This window comes from Rousettus aegyptiacus, unplaced genomic scaffold, assembly GCF_014176215.1.
Source record: "Rousettus aegyptiacus isolate mRouAeg1 unplaced genomic scaffold, mRouAeg1.p scaffold_m13_p_2, whole genome shotgun sequence".
In the NCBI taxonomy this organism is placed as follows: domain Eukaryota; kingdom Metazoa; phylum Chordata; class Mammalia; order Chiroptera; family Pteropodidae; genus Rousettus; species Rousettus aegyptiacus.
In genome coordinates, this window is record NW_023416295.1 from 92,760,956 (window position 1) to 92,780,690 (window position 19,735).

Sequence of the window (19,735 nt, forward strand, 5' to 3'; positions counted from 1 at the left end):
TTCACACGCATACTCCAACATGACCTCTGCCCTGGATCTCATCTCTCACAACTTGTAGGTGTCACATCCACTAGGGAGCTCACTGCCAACCATACTTAAGAACCAGACATGTAAAGAACTCAGCCTCGACCATTTTCATTTTCATCGGGGTATGCTCATGTTTCCCCCCAAGAGATCCAAGTGCGTGGGAAGGAGCCACTTGTGATTTCTGCCCAAATTCACCAAGCTTGAGGCTATGATGACAGATGTCTATGATAATGTCCCTCCCTCCTTGCTCTGGCCTGGGACTTACTTTGCAGTTCTTTCCAGTGAAGACAGGAAAAGTCTAAGGCAGTGGTTCTCAAAGTGTGGTCCCTGCACCACCTCAGCATCATGACCTGGGAGCTTGTTAGAAATGCGGATTGGCAAGCCCCACCGCAGACCTGCTAAATCGGAAATTCTGGTTGCCCATGTTTTGACAAACTTTCTAATTGATTCACATGCCCGCTGAAGTAGGGGGCCCTTAAATGAATTCAATATATTTGATGTCTTGCAGTACGAAACTCACCGCTTGTATTAGATTGGAGAAATAACTAACCTGTGAGCCTTATTTCTAGACTTTGGGCAATTTTTCTCCTGGGAAGCTGCCTTTAGCCGTTCCTGAGGTTAACCAAGGGGGACTCTGGCACATTCTGGGAGTTTCTGCATCCTTGGTTGGGCAGTCTGGCCTCGTCATTTCCCCTTGCCTAGAAGTGGTCTTAAAACAGAAGAGCTAGCAAAAATCATTCTCTCTCATTTTTCTCATAACCCCATCCTTTTAATTCACTTTTAGGCCCTTTCATTATTTAGAATCCAAAGGCTTAATTCTGCGATTCCTACTATGAGACTGTGCCATTTTCTTAGCCTCCACCAGTAAGGAGGCTGGCTCTTGGCCTCGTTGGTTGGGTTGGGTTGTCACGGGTCTCTTCTCTCTATTCTCCAACCCATGGTCTCTCATGGATTCTCACCCTCCACAGATACCTTCAGTGCCCCAGAGCTTCTGGTATGTTCAGGGACTTCCACACTCATGGCCATTGATGCTGTAAAAGGGCTGATGCTTACATTCCAATTAACAAACCCCGTTCCTTGTCTAACGTCCTTGACTCCTTTCCTGCCTCCTCCTAACACTCCCTGGGAAATGTTTATCTCAATTCAAAATGAATCTCAATGTGTGGAAAAAGTTCTTTGTCTTTTATAAATCAAAATCTCCTGGAAGTAACTATCAAAACCCATTTCTTTATAATCACCCTTCCCTCTCAGTTCAAGATACTATTGCCACACTGATTACCTCCTGTGTCTAATTTTATTTTCTTTGCCCTCATTGCTTGAATGAAAAAGTGTAGTTTTCATTTCTGTGTCCCTGGACTCTAGCCACTAGCTTTTGGATTTAGAATCCTAACAAATTCCAGGGGAAAATGAAAAAAAAAAATGCAAAAAAGAAACTCAGTGTGTCTTCTGAATTATAAAATACCTCACCATCAAATACCTTATAATCCTGCCACTTGGTTCTCATCAACTCATCGCTTATTTTTCAGCTCATTATGATTTCTGTGTAAAATTTAGACTTCTCTTGTGGGTCCTGCTCACCACATAGATGCTGCTACTGCCCTACCAATGAAGCATGAGAGAAACGTTCGTTCCAGTCGGAGTCACTGTGTGCCCCAGGCGGAGAGCAAGGGTCCTCCAGCCTTGTTTCTGTCAAGCTCCTGGAGCAAAGTTTAGGTGCTAGTATTAGGTCCCTAATACAGTTTCTGCTAATGTTTCATTCTTGGAGCACTTGGTAATATTATTTGTGGGAGAAGTTATACTTTTGAAACCTGAAGCCTGAAATGTAGAACTTGATTGCTTGTCTATTCCGGAATCCTCAAAAGACCACACAGAAACCCCATTCATTGCTAGGCCCATCACTGATCTTATTTCTTATGTGGGTAAAACAAAGCTCCAGGCAGCGTTCAGGTTCTGTCCATCACTCTATATTGTATAAGTCAGGTCTTATGGTGGCTCTCAGCTAACTGTATAAAAGCTCCAAATCTATATCAACAGTCTATTTGAGCCACAGAGTAGATAGAATAAAGATCCTACCTTCCAAAGCTGAACCTTGCGATTTTAAAAGAAACCATTAAAGAACACAGAATGAGCCTTGGACCAGAGAGGAAGGGTCCCTAAGTGACCTCACTCCCCTTTCCTTTTCTTCCTCAGGACACTAAGCAGTTTTCCTATCCTGCCCAGTCACCACATTTTGTAACACTAGAACAGATAGATGACCAGAAATCTTTAAATAAAAACCATGTCTCTCCCAAATAACTTTCGATTAAAAATATATATACCTAATTTCTAGTTTTCAAAGACCTCACCTCTTGATTTGTCTCGAAGGGAAATTGAAAGAACATGAATGCTTTAGAAATATAACATAAAGGACTGGAAAGTGGTCTTTCATTGCTGCTGGTGAGTTGGGATAGGCACACGGGGGCCTACCCCAAGCCTGCTCACTTCCCCTCCCTTCTGAGTCTGTTTGCTTCCTTTAATTTGATGTTGGTAGATTTTGGCTTGTCTGTTTGGCCTGGCTCTGTTTTTGCTTAGGAGCTTTAAAATGCTTGAGATTTCCCAATATTCTTCAGTGTGCATGTGTGTATGCATGTGAATGTACATACATGTGTGTAAGTGTGTGTGTGTGTGTGTGTGTGTGTGTCAGATCTCAATTCTTACGTGCTGTTTTTTTTTTCTTTTTCTTTTTTTCTTTTTTTGGCCTTCATTCCCCCCATCCCCCACACCTCCCAACCCCACCCCATACACACACAATCTAGACATCCATTCTGTACTAAGTTTTATAATACAAGGCATCTCCCAGCCCAGTCATGTATGTGGACTGCGCCTGCCAGACCACAAACCTTCCACTTTATCATGATGCCACCTTACCAGTCTGTAGCCAGCTTGACTCCCTGGTAAAGCTACAGTGTTTCTCATCACCCCTGGTGTTGGGACTGAGCTCCTAGCCCCTGCAGTGCAGAGGCTACCTCATGTCAGAGTCATGGTGTTGGTACTGAGCAAAATAAGTTTGCTGGGTTGACAAGTCAGAGCAGTTGAATATAATCTTATTCAACAAAACATTTGGTCAATCTTTCTTTGCTTCAGGTTACGTAACCTGAAGAACTTGGAAAAGAAAATCAGTGAAAGCCCCATTCTTATACTTGAACCACCAAGAAATTGTCCCAACCCTAGGCATGTGGCTTTCTGCAAGTTTAATCTGTTAGATTGAGCTTTGGCATGAAAGATAATGTCCCTGACGTTTTTTAGGAAAAGAACAAAATTCTGGTAGTGTCTGTAGCATGAATTAGATAAAAAGCTGCTATTTCAGCGCTGGTTCAGTTATTGATAAATATGGTGGCATTCTTCCAGAAACAAGTATGAGAAATGGGAATCTGCCCAGAGCTCCTGTAGCAGGAATGTGAAATCTCAGAATGCAACTGAAGTAAGCTTGCCTCTTTCCTACTACCTATAACACCTTGGAGCTTGTTGTTCTGAGGCCAAAAGGAAGTCAAAATCAAAAAGAATCTCTTCCTTATGCAGGATTTTCTGAAATATAGCTGGAAGGGAAGTAATCTAACCCTGGAGCACTTTACAAACTTTTATGCATAAAACAAACTGTGGTATATCAAAAGGAAAGGTGTGGAGAGGGCAATTTTGAGCCTGTAAAAGGACGATATTGTATGATATTTGTGAACCGATTATTTGGAATTCTGTATTTTTATGTGGAAATGCACTTATACGTGGTGGCTCAATTCATAAACCTGTTTTTCTCATAATGTCTCTAGTGTACAGTGTGAGGCTATAACATTCTGGGTCAATGCAGCATTCCAGGCTGGGACTTCTGGAACCTAGATCCTTCCCTAGGAGGCCCCTCCCCATGCTGCACCAGGCACGGCTATGAAGCCTGTGGTGATGGCTCCTTAGTCCAACAAGGGGAACTAGGAGCCTTACAGTGTGGGGAGACAGATGCCCAGGATAAGGCACATCCCCACTACTGCTCCTTAGCTACAAACAGCTCCCTGGTCAACCACTTTCCTTTTGTCCAGTAATTCTTGAGACTGACCCACCAACTTGCTTTCCTCCTGTGGCTGCTTTCATCTGTTGCTTCCCAATTAAAATAATTTTCATGCTTTGTCTCAAGGAAAACAGGGCTGATGTGTAACTAACACAGTGCCTGGTGCATCAGAGGTATGCAAACATTTCTTGTATAATTTATTAGTCCTTAAAATATGTCCATTATCCTTATAAGGGATTTTGACTTTTTTTCTTTATCACCAATATAGAAGTTAATGGATTAAATATAACCAAGCAGAACTGAATGATTGAATTGGAGATGCAGAGCCTCAAGCCAATTCCCCTCACAGCCCATGTTGTCTGTGGTGTGCATTGACCTGTGAGTGGAGCTAGGTCTTTGTCCTGGCCCCTCCAGCCTTTATAATCCCATCCTCACCTCTCCTTGTGAGAAAGGTACCAAACTCTTCTCTACCTTCCAATCTCAGGGCTAGAGGACCTTGGGATTTTGACTACCAAAAGGGCTGAAGATGGGTTTGTGTACATTTCAGATGAACATCCAAGCTCAGTCCTGAGGAGTCATCTTTTCCAGTTAGCCAAACATTGCATTCAGTTAGCTGACAGGGTGGGAGGAGAGGATGCAGTGTTTTGGGGTAAAGTGTCTTGGGCAAAGCCTTTATGCAAAAGTCAGAGGAAGATGGAGATATGGAAAGGACAGGTATAGAGAAGGGGAGGGCGTTGTAGGATTGTTTGCTTCTCCCACCTGCTAACTGCTCTACAACCTGTTGGGTCTTGGACTGTCCTGGGCCACACAAGAGGCAGGGCCTGGAGAAAGGTGTCCAAGCAGGTCAGAGGCAAAGCGATGGTGTGGAGAGCACTCCCAGCTTAGGAAGGCAAGACCGCTATATCCCCAGCCAGGTCACTTACCCTCTCTGGTCCTCTACAAAAGACTGGAGGAAAGAGCGACAGTGCCGTCCTCCCAGGCCTGGTATTCTGAGTTGTGTCTGTGTGTGACTCCTCTGCTTCCAATCGCTTACCTGTTGTTAGATGTACCTAGAACCTTTGTTGGCACTTTAAAGAGGGCAAACTCTTGGTTCAGAATGGAAAAGGAAGATCTAGGTTTTAGTTATTCTGTGCCACATTTAACTTCTTTGAGCCTTAGATCCCTCATTTAAAAATAGAGATGCTAATGCCCATCCAGGTGGCCACCCTGAGCTGATGTCTGGATCAAATGAAGTAATATATGTGAGAGTGTTTTGAAACTGTGAAGCACTATCCATGCTTATTTCATGCATCACACTGGGATATGGTGATACTTGCCTTACTATATAATAATATTCTGCTGCTTTTCAAAATTCAGTGACACACGTTACCTGCTCCCAGAGATCAAGGTGAGTGGGTGCTGAAGAGTTGCTGATGGTGGTCACATTTCAAAAGGAAGTGCTGTGCTGCTTCAAAGGGAAAAAAGTAGTTTGCTGCCAAGGTAAAAGGTGGAGCAGCTGAGCTTGCAGAGTGTGGAGGGCAGACAGAGCAGTCAAGATAAGAGTGTAGACATGTTGGTAAAAAATCCACTAGAACCAAATCCTGGGGTCGCTCGGAAGGGATGACTGGAGCTCAGAGGGCACAGAGAAGGTTCGAGGTGACAAACATGGTGGCCGGTACAAAGAGACAGAAACCAGGTACCCTAGCATTAAAAAATATACATATTTTTTAAACTTCTATCTACCGTTAACTTGAGCACATTTTGCCCTTAGAACTAGTGAACCAAATCCTCTATTTCTCACATCTCCAAAAAAAGGCAAAGAAATGACACTCAAAATTGTGCCTCTGTGCTTCCTCACATGTTCATTTCAGGTTCAGGTCTGGGTGGACTCCCCTTGTTGGGTGTTTCCAGTCAGTCTCCCCCACCTCAGTTTCTTCTTTTTAAAACAATATTGGGTGTTTTTTCCCCTGATTATTAAGGTAGTGTACATTAAAGAAATTTGGAGCATGCAGGAATGTCTGAAAAAGAAGGCCATAACCATGCATTATGTCAACTACCCAGCTTCTTTCAAGGGGTGGCACTTCTGGCCATTGCACATCCTGCCTTCTGCCTCCTTATGAAAATGCTTTTTTTTTTTTTAGACACTTCCTTTACCTGATGCCCCCTTTTCTAATTTCACTTCCTAATTTCTGTTCTAAATAGTCTGTTACCTCGTATTGTCATCTGTATTAGAAAGGATGTATAGGATGTGGTCTACATAAAAGAAGCTGAAATCCAGAAAGTAGAAACGCATTTTTAAGTATGCATGCAGGCATACTTCCTTATTGTGGGTGTGCGCTGGCTGTGTATCGTGTCACTGTGCCTTGCCAATGAACACGGACACTGTTCCACTCTGCAGCCCAGTCTGTCTGGCATAACGTCAGTGTCAGGAAGCAGCACAGAGTGCTGTTTAACATCGTCATTCATGGGATGACCCAGGTACTCTGAGCTCCCAACACAAAACCCAACCTTTGCAGCAAAGAAGGTTGAATGCAGGTCATCTATAAAGCAGTGTGTTTTTTAAGAAAGAAACCCTTCTCCCCTCCCCCAGCTCTGGAGCTGCTCTCAGTCAGTGTCTGCTGAGAACACAGTATAATCAGCGCGCGCGCGCACACGCGCGCACACACACGAGTCTCTGGCTTCAGTTTCGAAGTTTTATCCAATATCAGATTAACTGCACAGGCACTACGAAGACCACTATGAGGAGCTTAAACGAAAGAGAATATGGTGCATTTCACTCAACTGCAAAGTACAAGGGCCTCTCAACCAATAGCTTGTCTATTTAGCCCTTCGGGTGACTAAAACAGGGTTGCTTGTTACACCCTGTTCCAACTATAAAACCACTGGGTCACCTTCCCACACCCACCCCACAGTCCTTGAGGCGTTCCTGCCCCAGGAGCCTAGGGAGGGGCTCCTCGTCTCTTGTGTGTGCCCCTGTGGTTCTGTGATGGTCCCTGCTGAGCTCCTCTCCCTCCTCCATCAGGTCTCTCTTAAGTTTCTCTCTCTGCAAACTGTCTTCTCTTAGTTGCCCCATCCATGACTTACTAGCACTGTTACTGTGAGGTTTTGGCATGTCCTGTCAGCTCACCCCTTTTGGTCTTACAGTCCAAAGTGTAACAGCCTTTCCCCAGCTGTGCAGATGGAAAGAGCAGAAGAAAAGGGGGTGATTGGCTCTCCCTGGCTTGTGGGGGGATAGCGAAACAGACTGGTGGAAGTTGCTTCTGCGTGGACATGTGCCCCCAGCATGTCCTGGCTCAGAGTTCAAAGCATTACAGATGTCAGAGCACTGGAATCCCATCACAAGATTGGGTGCTGCCTCCAAAGACTCAGAGCTGCTTTCTGTGGGCATGGCAACCCAGCAGTCACAGACCCCTCTCCACTCCTTAGACATGTCCAAACTTAGTTTTACTGGGAGGGCATGTATCTATGAACATGAGTGCAGGTTTCGTTAGTTGTCCAGGGTTATCACCTGCAAAACCTAGAAGCAGTTTTGGCTACATATTTAATAGTCTGTTCCACAGAGGTGGGCAGGCCTATCCAGGGCCTTTGGGCATTTTTGAGGAGGGAACCCAAAACCCAAAAGGCCACTGTATGGTAATACCCAGTGTCACCACCCTCCCAGTGGGGACTGGAGGAAGGAGGAACAGCTCCTTACCCGTGAGCGGCCTGCCGTCAGGACGGGAACATGTGCCATGCGCCCACATCAGGGACTGCCACCCATGCCTGGGTCTGCTCTTGTTCAGTTTCCATGCTGAAAAAAGGACTTAATTCATTTGTAGACTTTGTTTCCCTTGTTTCTGCTTTTCCATTTCTTGTATTTTTTTCTTTTCCTCCTGTTGTTCCTTTCTCACTTTTTATGCTTTTTGTCCTCTGCTTGTTTTTTATTTCACCTTCTCCCTGTTCCTGTCCACTTCCAAACTCCTCCTCCTCCTCTTCCTTTTTGTCTTTCTCCGTCTCCTCCTCTTCCTCCTCTTTGTTTGGTCCTTTTTGAAGTTGAGCCCAGTGGCGGGACTCCACGGCGTAGACCTCTCTCCTTCTGCCCTTGCTGTGTCCAGGAAGGTAACGTAACTCCCCATCTCATCCCCACTGCCTCTCAGGGCTGTAGCAACGCCAGTTAAACAGGGACCCACACCCAACTCTTTCTCTTTCTTTCTCTGACACTTGATAGCCCTATTACAAAACTCCATGAGTATGTGGCAGTTTCTTAAAAGGAACAGTATCCCTTTGACTGTCTCAGGGGAGGACTGGGGTCCAGAGTGAAACCAGAGGGCGTCCAGGGCAGGCCTTCCAGGCTGTCGCCAAGCATCCCACGATATGGCACCACCATTCATGGCTGGGCCTTCCAGTCTCAAATCCAGCAGATAGAGGGGCCAGGTTCACAGGTGAGGAACCTCTCACCTGTGCGGCAATGATTTGTGTTGGTGGAGTCGAGGAATACTGTCCTTACAAAGACTGGTCTACACAAATGCCTCTGAGTTCTTTTCCAAAACAATCACTAAAAGCAAACCTCTCTACCCCGTGTCTTGCTGAGTGTGTGTGTGTGTGTGCGCGTGTGTTTTAAGTTTGTCTGGTTTGAAGTCTGTTGCAGTGATGAGATTGTCGTTGAAAAGGCATGTGGGACGGGGAAGGGGAAGGGGGAGTGTGGTCATGACTAACCCTTGCTAACCTATCCCTCTGCTCTCCATGGCGCTCACATTTGACTTTCACCCTCCCCACCATATACCTTTGCTCATCGGCTGTGAACAATCTACCATAGCTCATGAGTGGTGTTTGGATGTCTCCCTGTGGAATTTTGGGGAGGTGGGGAGGAGGGAGAGACTTTCCAGTGTATTCATGGCTTGCCACACTGGGCAGCTTGCATGTCTCAGGGCTCCATCTTCCATGGCCATGTGGGCACACTGTGCAGAGATGCTCAGAAAGGAATGCATGGAACTGAGCTGTAGGCTGCTTTAAAGCCAAAGAACCAAGTCTATTGGGTTGGGTAAGGAGAGCTTTAGTCCCCAGACACTCTGGCATGCCCTCCACAGTCACAGGCTTGACCAGTCAGGAGGGAGCTTCCATCCTTCGGACTCGGGCACAGGCCTTCACCTTGGGAGCACAGCTGCATCTGCACTGGGGCCCAGTGCATACACTAACCCCTGCTTGTATGAACATGATTCATTTCTGCCTCTCCAGAGTGTGGCCCCATTGAAAGACTAACTGGCTTGGGCCTCATATGTCAAGCAAACCACATTACAGAAAGAATTGTCTTTGAACAGTGTGGCAAGGAAGTCAGGTGGTAAGAATGTAGGAGTGAATAAAGGAGATTGATGCACGAGCCGTCCCCACCTGAGGATGTACTCCATATGTTTCCGGGTCTGGTCTTTACTGGGATAGAACCTCCAGCCAAGTGACTCATAAAATGGAAAGCACTTTGAAGGCTTTCTCAGTCCAATGCCTCTTCACCAGGGGCCCGTGGATGGACTTCAGGTGGCCCATGAACACCCTGAAGTTCTATATGAAATTGTTAGATGTATATACAGGCATTTTTCTAGGATGTGTATACACTTAGATGCATATACAAGCACTTTTCTAGTCTCTAGCTTTTCTGAGTCTCAAAATGGTTTGTGATCCAAAAATATTGAAGAACCACTGACTGTCTTTTGCTTCAGGCAGGATCACATGGTGGCCAAGAGCTTTGTGCTCCGAGAACAAGGTGTTTGTTCCCTCGGGTGGTGTGATTCCTTAGAAAGTTCTCTCTTCCAGCCTCCTTCTGCAGTTAGGCCCAGCAGGGTCAGGCTGCACCGGACAGAGGTTTAATATCAGTCATGCTTTGGTGCAGGGCAGCCTGAGTTGGCAGGCGGGCACCAGCCCTGGACGCTGCTGCCGGGGTTGGAGCAGAGCCAGGAGTGGCCGCCTCACTTAGGGTCTGCTGCTGTTTCTCCGCCCTTGGTGAGAAACCTGATAGCTATCTTGAGATGTGCTACGTATTCCATGCAGCATCCGTTGCAAGAGTGGTTTGGTCAGATAAAAGAATGATGAGGCATAGTACTGGAGGCCCAGGGCGGGCAGTGCCTGGAAAGAGCTGAGTTAAAAGGAGGTGAAGTATGGCATATAAATTCATTAGGCTGGTTTTCTCAAAACAGACCTAGTTCATAGCAAGTACCAAAGAAATATTAAGTGAATTAAAGAAAACAGGAAGGCAAAGCACTTAAAACATACCAACATAGAACCATTGAGGAGAGCTCCAAACAAGTGGTGACCAGGTTACTGAGGATGAGGGCCAGGCCTGGGAAGGACAAATGGAAACGCAGGGCCCATTAGGCCCTGGGGGTTGGCGGGGGGTGGCACCCCCTCCACAGCTGCAGGCAAACTCTGGACCTAGCTTGGGAGCGTTCCGGCAGCATCTTGCTCGGCTCTCTTTGCACATTTGCCCCAGTGTGATGACTCCTGCTGGATGAGTAGACAGCAGACCCTCCCTGCACATGACATGCCCTCTCTTTTGGCAGGCATGGGCAAGAAGGACGACCCCAAGCTGATGCAGGAGTGGTTCAAGCTGGTGCAAGAGAAAAACGCCATGGTGCGCTACGAGTCGGAGCTGATGATCTTGTGAGTGGCTTTAGGTTGGGACCCAGCTGAAGGGGAACATGAGTTCAGCGCCTGTCGCAGCAGGAGCACAGCTCCTTCCTAGTCTAGGAGGTGAGTTACTGTGGTCCCCAGATCATTGTTGCTTGTCTCCCTCCCCAGCGCCCGGGAGCTGGAACTGGAAGACCGGCAGAGCCGACTGCAGCAGGAGCTCCGGGAGCGGATGGCAGTGGAAGGTAAGAGGGGAGCGGGTGAGCTGCACACGGGGAGGCTGGGCGTGAGCCTGCTGCTTCGGGCCCTGTAGACCTAATATCTTCGGTTACCACCCAGATCACCTGAAGACCGAAGAGGAGCTGTCAGAGGAGAAGAAGATCCTGAATGAGATGCTGGAGGTGGTAGAGCAGAGAGATGCCCTTGTGGCGCTGCTTGAGGAGCAGCGGCTGCGGGAAAAAGAGGAGGACAAGGACCTGGAGGCTGTCATGCTGTCGAAGGGCTTCAGCCTGAACTGGTCCTGAGTGCTCATCCATGCTCCGGTCAGCTGGTCTGTGGTATCCATCCTCCTGACCTGGGTGGGCTCTCCCAGACTACCCAGATGCGAGATCTGAGAATGGCCGCACCTGCTGGGAGTTCATACTCACGTGTCCACGTGTCTCTTGAAAAGCGGGTCAAGTATCTGTTGTGGGGAACACCCCTCTCACCTCGAAGATGGTTATCTGAGGTGGCTCTGCCTCCTCGAAGAGACCCACCCTGACCTCCTGCTCCGGGGAGAGGTCACGGAGTATAGACCCATAATGTGGGGGAAAGAAAGGCCTGCACGTTCCCCACAGTGGTGACTGGCACTCCTTCTTGCACAGGAATATGTGGTAAGAGAAGGAAACTGCTCGCCCCTGTCGGAACCACAGCCATCATTGTACAGAGAGAGAAAGGGGCACCTGTCTTCATGCTTCCTGAAGCACCACCAAAGAAATGAAGGAGACAGCTCAGGAAAGCCACATGTAAATCGAGGCCAGGAGAGGGACTGTGGCCAATCAGGGTGACACCTACCCCAGCATCGCAGGGAAGCTGAGGGGGGCCAGCTCCTGAATTCATTATGCAAGTGAGTAAGGAGGACCCAGGAGGGGTCTGCTCCCCGGCCCCACACCACACACTGCATCCCAAGTGGCCAAATCCCCCAGGTCTCTCTGTGAATAGCCTGAGGCCTGTGGATTGCTGCATTTTGCTTTTAATTCACAACCATTTTAACACTGGAAAATACTGACTTTGGGGAACGGGTGAGACTCAGAATTTGACGGACAGGCGTTGTCACTGTTCGGCACTTCACGTCAGGGCCAGAGTTATCCTCCTTGGTGTTTTTCCTGCGTTTGCACATTGAAACGAAGCTGACAACCTGGCAAGACACTCAGTGCTTTGGACCCTTTTTTGTCAATTAACTTATTTTTTTAATACTTGAAAAGAAGCAACGTCATTTTTATATCTTTACTAGAGACACTGATCACCTGGCACCTGGTGTGGGAGTGACAGAGGTGTCCCATCCCAACCTGACTGAACATTTGTTACATCCATCTATTTATTAGCCTTCTTCATAGTGTTACTGACCCAGCTGGCTTCAGGGAGCAGCTGAGGCCCTCATGGGGGCCCCTGCTCATAGCTCTTCTGGCCCCTCCTATACTTTGTGTCCAACTTCTCCTCCTCCACCTGGCATCTTGTTCTCACTCTGTCTCCAAACTTCATGTCTACACCACCCACTGGTCAAGGAGACATTCCAGCACTGTCTGAAGCCAGGCCAGCAGGCACAGATGCCACTCGTCTCCCTGTGCGAGCCCTGGCTCTGCAGAACCCATTTTGTCCCTTAGTTTTGGTGCCAGGGTTTCACCTTCCACGAGACATTTATTAAAGAAAGTTGGGGGATAGGCCTCTTCCAGACTGTGCATGGCTGAGACCGTGCATGGTGGGACCCTGTAATCCATCTTGCTGATGAGGATTCCCTCAGCCCAGCCTGAGCTCCAACCAGATAGAAGTGTATGTGGTACAACAGGTATTGGGGTTTAGGTTGGTCTCTCACGAACGTAATAGCTTCAGCCCAGACCTCCCCAGTGTCCAGATGTCCGTGGAGAGACAGGGGAGGACAAGTACTGCGTGCCCAGCACACGGAGCCACTGTCTGAGGAAACCTGGTGGGGCAGAGCCTGGGCAGCCACCGTGCGAGCACACAGTCAGCACAGGGAGGAGGCCTGCCAGTGCCGGGCTGCTGTGGGCATGTCCTCAAGCCCGTTGCTGTAGAGAGGGGTCAGCATAGCGAGAACAGAGGCCTGGCCGCTCTCAAGGCCACCTGAGGGCAGGAGAGAGCAGGTGTCCTTGTTGACCTTGGATCTTCCACGGGGAACCACACCGTGCCTCAACTTGAACATTCATTCTCATGACAAAAGAGCAAAGAGCTTTTCTTCACTTTGTCTAAAAGCTGCCATCCCCCTCTGAAAATCCAGGAGGCATGCTGCTAGCAGCCACCACAGTTCTGCCTCCATTTCATGTTTGCTGGTGAGGCAGGTAGGGTCTCTGTTTTTATCCTCTTTTCTTAACAGGGAGAGGAGGGTGTCATAGATTCCATCTTTAAACCCCAGCCTTCCAATAAAATTGGACTTCAGACAGGACCTTCATCGCCTGTGTGGCCCTTTCCCTCACCCTCCACGTCTCGAAGACCACTATGTCTGGCTAACCCCTGGGAGGACTGCCTCCATTCCTTGTAGCTCCTGCTAACCCCAGAACAAGGAAGCAGTTTACAAAGTGGTTGGGAAGGGCCGCGGCCATAGCATAGCGATCCTCTCCAAGTGGCCTAATGTAGCAGGAGCAGCAGATGTTACTGCCTGCCCCTTGCCGCCGGCCAGTACTGCATCCCTCCGAAGCACACACTGCTGCTTTCAGTTACTAGAAAGAGGGCTGAAGACTTTGCAGAGAAGCTTTAAAAATCCACAAGCCTGTAAAATGTTTCCCCGCTCTCCACATCCAACAGTGTTAAGATTCCAGGTTCTGGTAGAGCACTCTTTTAAAAAGCTCCCATTTTATAACCACTAGTTTGCAATTTATTTACTACCTTGTGACATGCTGCATGAAATGTTTTCCAACTCTGGAAATGCATGCAGCTTCAGGCAGGCTTTCTTCTTGTGAGTTAAGTTCCCTTGAAGGTAGGAGGAGCAGAAATGCCAGAGGTCGGTGAGCCAAACACAAAGCCAACACAGTGGGCAGCCAGGCTCAGCACCATCTAGGGCAGTGGCAGGCACCCTAGCCCCTGAGCTGAGTCACCAGCGCGGGGCTAGCCAGCAGCACTGTGGGGTCCTCACCCTGCCCACATGGCATCTCTGGACCTTTGCCCCCAGGCCTTTGACCAGCAATGATAGATTATTTACCTTTTCCAAAGAGAAGAAATTTTTCAGTGGAGCAGGAAGTGGAGAGAATTTAAAGAAAGAAATCTCAAGGGTCAGGCCGCAACCGAGCTACAAAGGGGAATGGGCCACTTCATGCGCAATAAAAGTTTCGAAAGAAATAGAGTGTCTCTCTTAAGCCATTGTGCTGGACTTGGCAGTGAGCTTGGGTACATTCACACCACTCTACCGCCATGCCAGCCCTCCTCAAGTAGGTGGTGTCCATGCCGTGTCTCGGGTGTGTTTGGGTATGTACAAAGCTGTTTACAGAAGACATTATTTTTTTAGTTTGTGCTTTTTTTAGTTATCCATATTATCCTGGCTCAGCTATCAACTTATCGCTTGAGAAAATGTGTGAAGTAACTCTGTGTGGTAAGAGGCTCCTCTTCAAAACCAAGCCCCAGTACACCCCCTTGAAGAGAAGCAACTTCTAGAGATTCTCCAAGTCGTAGCGACCCTCCAAGTCTTGGCGACCTTCCTGGCCACTGCTGCTCCTGACCTGCCTGGGCTCTAGCCTTTGACACAGCTGACCTGGGAGCCTACAGCCTCTAGGCCTGATGGTTGAGAGGTGTCGATGTCCCCGACTACATTTGGTGCATAGGGTCTTGGAGAGAGCTGACGTCACCCTTCTTCAGACTGGAAACATCACCAAGAGACTGAAGGGAATAATCCTGGCTGACTCCTCTCTCTCTACTACAAGAAGCCTCCAGGACTGTTTTTCCAAATGGAGGCAGCCCAGCTCTGACCCACTCCCTTGGTATGCTGACCCATCAGAAGCATAGTGGACTTTGTCATGACCCACAGAGCTAATCCCAAAGGCGTGATGCTTCCCTTTGTAGCAGTAATAAGAGAGAGAGAGAAAACATCAACAGATGGGTAGAGGGGAGCCTTGTCCAGCCTCTTGCCAGCTATTCCAGAAGGAAGAAAAGGGCCTAGTGGAGGCAAATGTGCACATCTTAGGAACAATAGAGACAGCTGGAGTGAATATACTGTGGCTCTAGATACCTAAAAGGAAAGATGGATTGTGACACATGCCTGCTGGGAAAGAAGAGGAGTTTGGAAGTCACCTGTGCTGGTCTCAGTCACCTTTTGGTCCTCAGAGAGGCTCACTTTGATTAGAGCTAGAAACAGGCAGGACTTGGCTGCAGTGCACAGCAACCCCAGGTGGCCGGGATGCTGGTGGTTTCGTTAGGCAACCAGGAAGGAAGGCTGCCGGAGCCCCAGGGAACACACATCAGAAGCGCATGTTTCCTTTCTTTCCAAGAAACCGCCTTGTCTGATGACTTAGAAATCCCTCCTGAACCCTGCCTGAATCCTCATGGTTCCTTCTTAGGAATCAGTGAAAAATGGTAAAGGGAGAGAATGTGCCGTTTTATGTCACTTCATGAGCTCGCAAGACAGCCCCACTTAAGGAGAGCTCTCCTACTCCATGCTACCTGCTGGGAAGATCCTCCGCACTGCAATACTCAGTGAGGAGGGTAAAAACCATCCCCTTACGTGGGCTGTGTCCCACCAAAACACCAGCCCAGGGGGCAAGAGCCACCCCTTGCCACACCAAATCAAGGAGCCTGTTAGGCCAGGCACCCAGGGTCACAGAAGCCCTCCAGTGAGGCTCCCAGACAGCCTGTTGCTGCTAAACACTATCAGGTTGTATTTTGGGACAGCCCAACTCCTTGTATCCTGTGCCCTGAGGTCTTCGTGCAGCTAGGGCCTAAAGAAGGAAGCTAGAATCCCGGCTTTTGTGAGTAGGCCACATGTGCTGGCTGCCTCTGCTTGAGAAGCAGCGTGCTACCAGGACAGAAATGGAAGGGAAGATAGCATCCTATGCACACGTGTTCACTCACACTCCTTTTCACTTCCAACATGCCTTTTCTGAACCAGAGTGGACATCTAGTTCTAAAGTAGGCTGGATTTCAGCCTTTGGCCCCAGGTAGGACCAGCTGTGATGGTGGCCCGGACCTCAGAGCTAGGCAGGACCCAAGCTGAAGATCTTCCTGCAATGGCAACCAACCTGGGGCCTGGAAAGCTGGAGCTCTTTCTAAAGGTCTTCCAAGTGGGCAGGCAGAGCAAACCCCAGGCCCGGGAGAAGGGCCCTTTGGAGTGCCCAGTGTGAGAGTAGGCTGCCTCACGCAGCTCTCATGATACAAGGACAAGGTTGCTGCTGTCTGACCACACATGAGAGGGCAGCAGGGGTGTGAGTCTGCTGAGATCAAGGTCAGCGTTCAAACATGAACTTGTCCATGCCTCCTTCCAACTTCAGACATAGCCTTAGGCACATCACTTTACTGGTCAGGACCACCTTGTCTCACCTGGGACTGGTAACCAACGAGGATCATGGAAGGCAGTGCATCGAAGGGTTTGAGATTCTTAAATCTGGGCCTGTGTAGACATACAGACATCTTTCATAATAACTAACATTCACCTTAAAGGAGGGTAAAAACCCGAGGAGGGCTGAGGGAAGTTTCTCACAGCAGCTCCAGAGCCTGGTTTCCAACTGCCCAAGGTCATCTTGGGTGTATCTGGTATACCAACAGAGTTGGGCGTTTATTTTTAATTATTTTAAATGCTGGGCTGAATCCGCTCAGGAACATAACTTACTAGATACAGATCGCTATAGACAAGCAATGTTCTCAGAACATTCAGATAGGCTGCTGCTGGGTGTGTACCTGAGGCCGGGGAGTGCTGGGCTCTGTACTCAGTGCCTTAACTGGGAACAAACCAGCACTAAGCTGAAGGGGGCAGCCCAGAGCCACCAGGCACCTCCACCTTGAAGCAGCTCCACCTGACCTCTCCCAGCAGTGTCCCCAGGGGACAGGGCATGGGTCCCTGGTCCTCCAGAATCACTGTCAAGGATATGGGGCTCATCCAAGTGAAAGTTAGGGTGCGTTGATTTTAGGATGCTGAGCAAGAGCCAGAAGAACCAGGGTTCACTCGCCCTGTCACAGCAAGTGATGAGAAAAGTGAGCATTCCTTGGGAGAGAAACCCTGATAAATATCTAAGGTTCGGCACTCTGGCCTTCCGGTTGTTGCCCTAAGAGTTTGATAGCCAGGTCTTTACTGTGGACAAAAAGAAAAGACAAGAAGCACCTGACAGCCAATAGCTCCCTTTCCCCAGCTGCATTTTCCTTAACTATTTTTATAATGTTTTTAAAGAATTAAATACCATTTTAAAAATATAACCAGGGCCAGACTCTTGCTTGGTACCAGCCTCTTACTGGGACAAAATAACATTTCTGGCTGCAGTAATTACTGTTTTCAGTCTTTATTCTTAAAGTCACCTGTAAAAATCCAAGTGGAGAGGCAGGAGGGTTGGTTATGGAGGGCCAGGTGCCTGAGTCAGACTTAGTGCTTTACACAGGTTTGGGAACAAGCCAGCACTCATCTCAGCTCCAAGGGACACCCCTGTCTTTTCCGTGCTGTGTCATCTGCAGCCCAGAAAAGGCGCCAGAGCTTCCTCCTGAGGGGTGGCAGCCCCAGTGTGTCTTCAAACGAGCCACCTCAGAAAGGCCTCAGCCCCTGTCCCTGGAGGGTACCAAAGCAACCCGAGGGCTCTGCCAAGTTCTCCTTTGGGAAGATATTTTGAAGAAGCATCAAGAAAGTCCAAGTTTTCTGGTAGAAGAGAATGCTCCTGTGCTGACTTTGCAGTAGTTTACATATAGGTATAAAATAAGTTTATTTCTGTGTCCGTAAAGAGCCCTGTTGCTTCTGTTTATGACTTTTAGAGTCATTAGAGCAAAGGAAAGAGGGAAACAAATAGTACCTTTCTTCAGTTTGAGTGGTGGAGTACACACCAGTTACCCTCTAGCTGTTTGCAATCCTGTGGCCAACAGCCAAAATAAAGTCAGCCATTATTTTTTTCTCCTGTGTGGAAGAGGGTCATTTTTCCCCTCAGTAAGCAAATTCGCACCCTCATGGGGGCTGGGATCTGCCCATAAAATCAAAGGCTCAAGGTAGCCTTTCCTCCTGGATGTTCCGGCACCAGCCCCCCACCTCAGTTGGCCTCCAACAGAGTATGTTCGTGTGGGGTAGGAGAACTATGTTCCCCCTGCTCCAGGTCCATCATTTCTGCCCTCCCCACTACCTTCTTTGTTTTGGTTGGAAGAGAGCAACTGCTATCTAGTAAGACCCCTTCTCCCTCTCCTTCCCTTAACATGACTGCAGGCATACCTCAGATATTGCAGGTTCAGTTCCAGACCACTGCAATAAAGCAAGTATCACGATAAAGCAAGTCGTAATCTTTTTGTTAGTGGAGGGGCTTCAGTTTGGTTAAAAAAAAAAAAAAAACCACCTGTGAAGCACAATAAAGCAAGGTGCAATGAAACGAGGTATGCCTGTGTATATCTTGAAGTAAAAGGGCAGGTGGGAAATTGTCATCTTTCTTAAGCTATTTGCCCTGGTGGAGGACAGCCCCCTTCCACCAGAATGTTCACTTGCTTTAAGCACCAAGCTCTTCACCCACCTCCAGCTTGACCTAATGGAATCAGAAGTACACGTCCCCCAGGTCTCAACGAGCAGAAGCTATCATAAGGCACGAAACAGAGTGGAGCCCACCAGAGCCCACCAGAGAGAGCCCTTGGTGATGGGAGAGCAGGCCTGTCAGACTCGCTGGGGTGGGAGCATTCAGGCAGCCTGGCCCCGCTTGCACACCCAGCTTGGGGAGCCTATATTTTCTACTCTTATCAGGTTCAAGAGCTGGAGACAGGTGAAGAACTTAGTGCTTAAAGCAAGTGAAGCAACAAAACAATGCCTGCCTCCCAGGCCTCCTCACCCAAAACCCCATACATCTGCCTCCCTGGAAAAGAATTTTCCAAGGACCCAGGGGATGAACTAAGAGACACAACCACTCTCCGGGACTAAGCCATGATAGCAGGAGCTGGAAAAAACTTCCCGACCCTGCCCAGTGGGTTAGCAACAGGGAGGCTGAGAAGCCTCCCTCCAGCTGATGTGGGGATTGTGCCCCTGGACCTGGCAACTGAGGAACACTTGAACACTAAACAGACTGATGTGGCTGGGTCTTCAGGTGTCTAAGAACTGCCCATGGCTTTGAGAGCTAAGCAGTGAGTTCAGCCAGGGAAGGGGGCCAGTGACCACCATGTAGCTGGTCTTCGCTACCCAGTAGTCAGTGTCTGCCACACCTCTTCCGGCAGTCCTATGGGTGTGCTTGGTCCCACGGGATTAGGATAGGCCCACAGTTTAAAACAATTCCCATCCTTCATTTCCTCCAAGCTAACAGGGTGATCTCCCCAGCCCTTTTTACCTTACGCTCCTCTGAAATGATCTTGAGTCCTATCCCCTTCTCTCCCCCACTCCACCCATTAGAAAATTCTTTATCGGAGGCCACTTGGCCATGTGAAATGAGCACTGGATAGACCAGGAATCTGATCTGGCATCTGGCCTTACCTTGGCCCTCTTTTGGCTGGCTGACTCTTGAAATGAGAAGATTATATCCACTCGGCCTCAAGAAGTAGTTGTGAAGCAGGAAAGAGATCAGAGTTACTGTGTGCTCTGAATGTGTCAGTCTGTGCCTGTCCTGTGGCTGCTGAGTCACGCATTAACATGCTGGCCACCAGAGCTACACACAGATGTTTTCCCCTCAGGACTGAGCGTAGACTCTTGCCCACAAGCAGATGTACCGGTGTCTTACTCCAGTCCTTGTGACAGGAACCAGCAGCAGCAGT

At 48.5% G+C, this 19,735-nt stretch overlaps 1 protein-coding gene across 15 annotated transcripts in view; it reads left to right on the forward strand.

The window, feature by feature from the left end:
• The window catches only part of MICAL3 (microtubule associated monooxygenase, calponin and LIM domain containing 3), a 187,029-nt gene extending 172,848 nt beyond the window's left edge, over nucleotides 1–14,181 (forward strand). For 13 of the 15 annotated variants that reach the window (XM_036237106.1, XM_036237110.1, XM_016125501.2 and 10 more), the window contains 3 exons: nucleotides 10,567–10,666; nucleotides 10,805–10,878; nucleotides 10,973–14,181. In XM_036237106.1, the coding sequence (XP_036092999.1) occupies nucleotides 10,567–10,666; nucleotides 10,805–10,878; nucleotides 10,973–11,157 (359 nt within the window). In that variant the 3' untranslated portion in view covers nucleotides 11,158–14,181. Of the gene's footprint in view, nucleotides 1–8,071; nucleotides 8,138–10,566; nucleotides 10,667–10,804; nucleotides 10,879–10,972 lie in introns of all 15 variants that reach the window. The other 2 variants (XM_016125587.2, XM_016125577.2) reach the window with 2 other exon arrangements.
• Nucleotides 14,182–19,735: the final 5,554 nt, after the last annotated feature.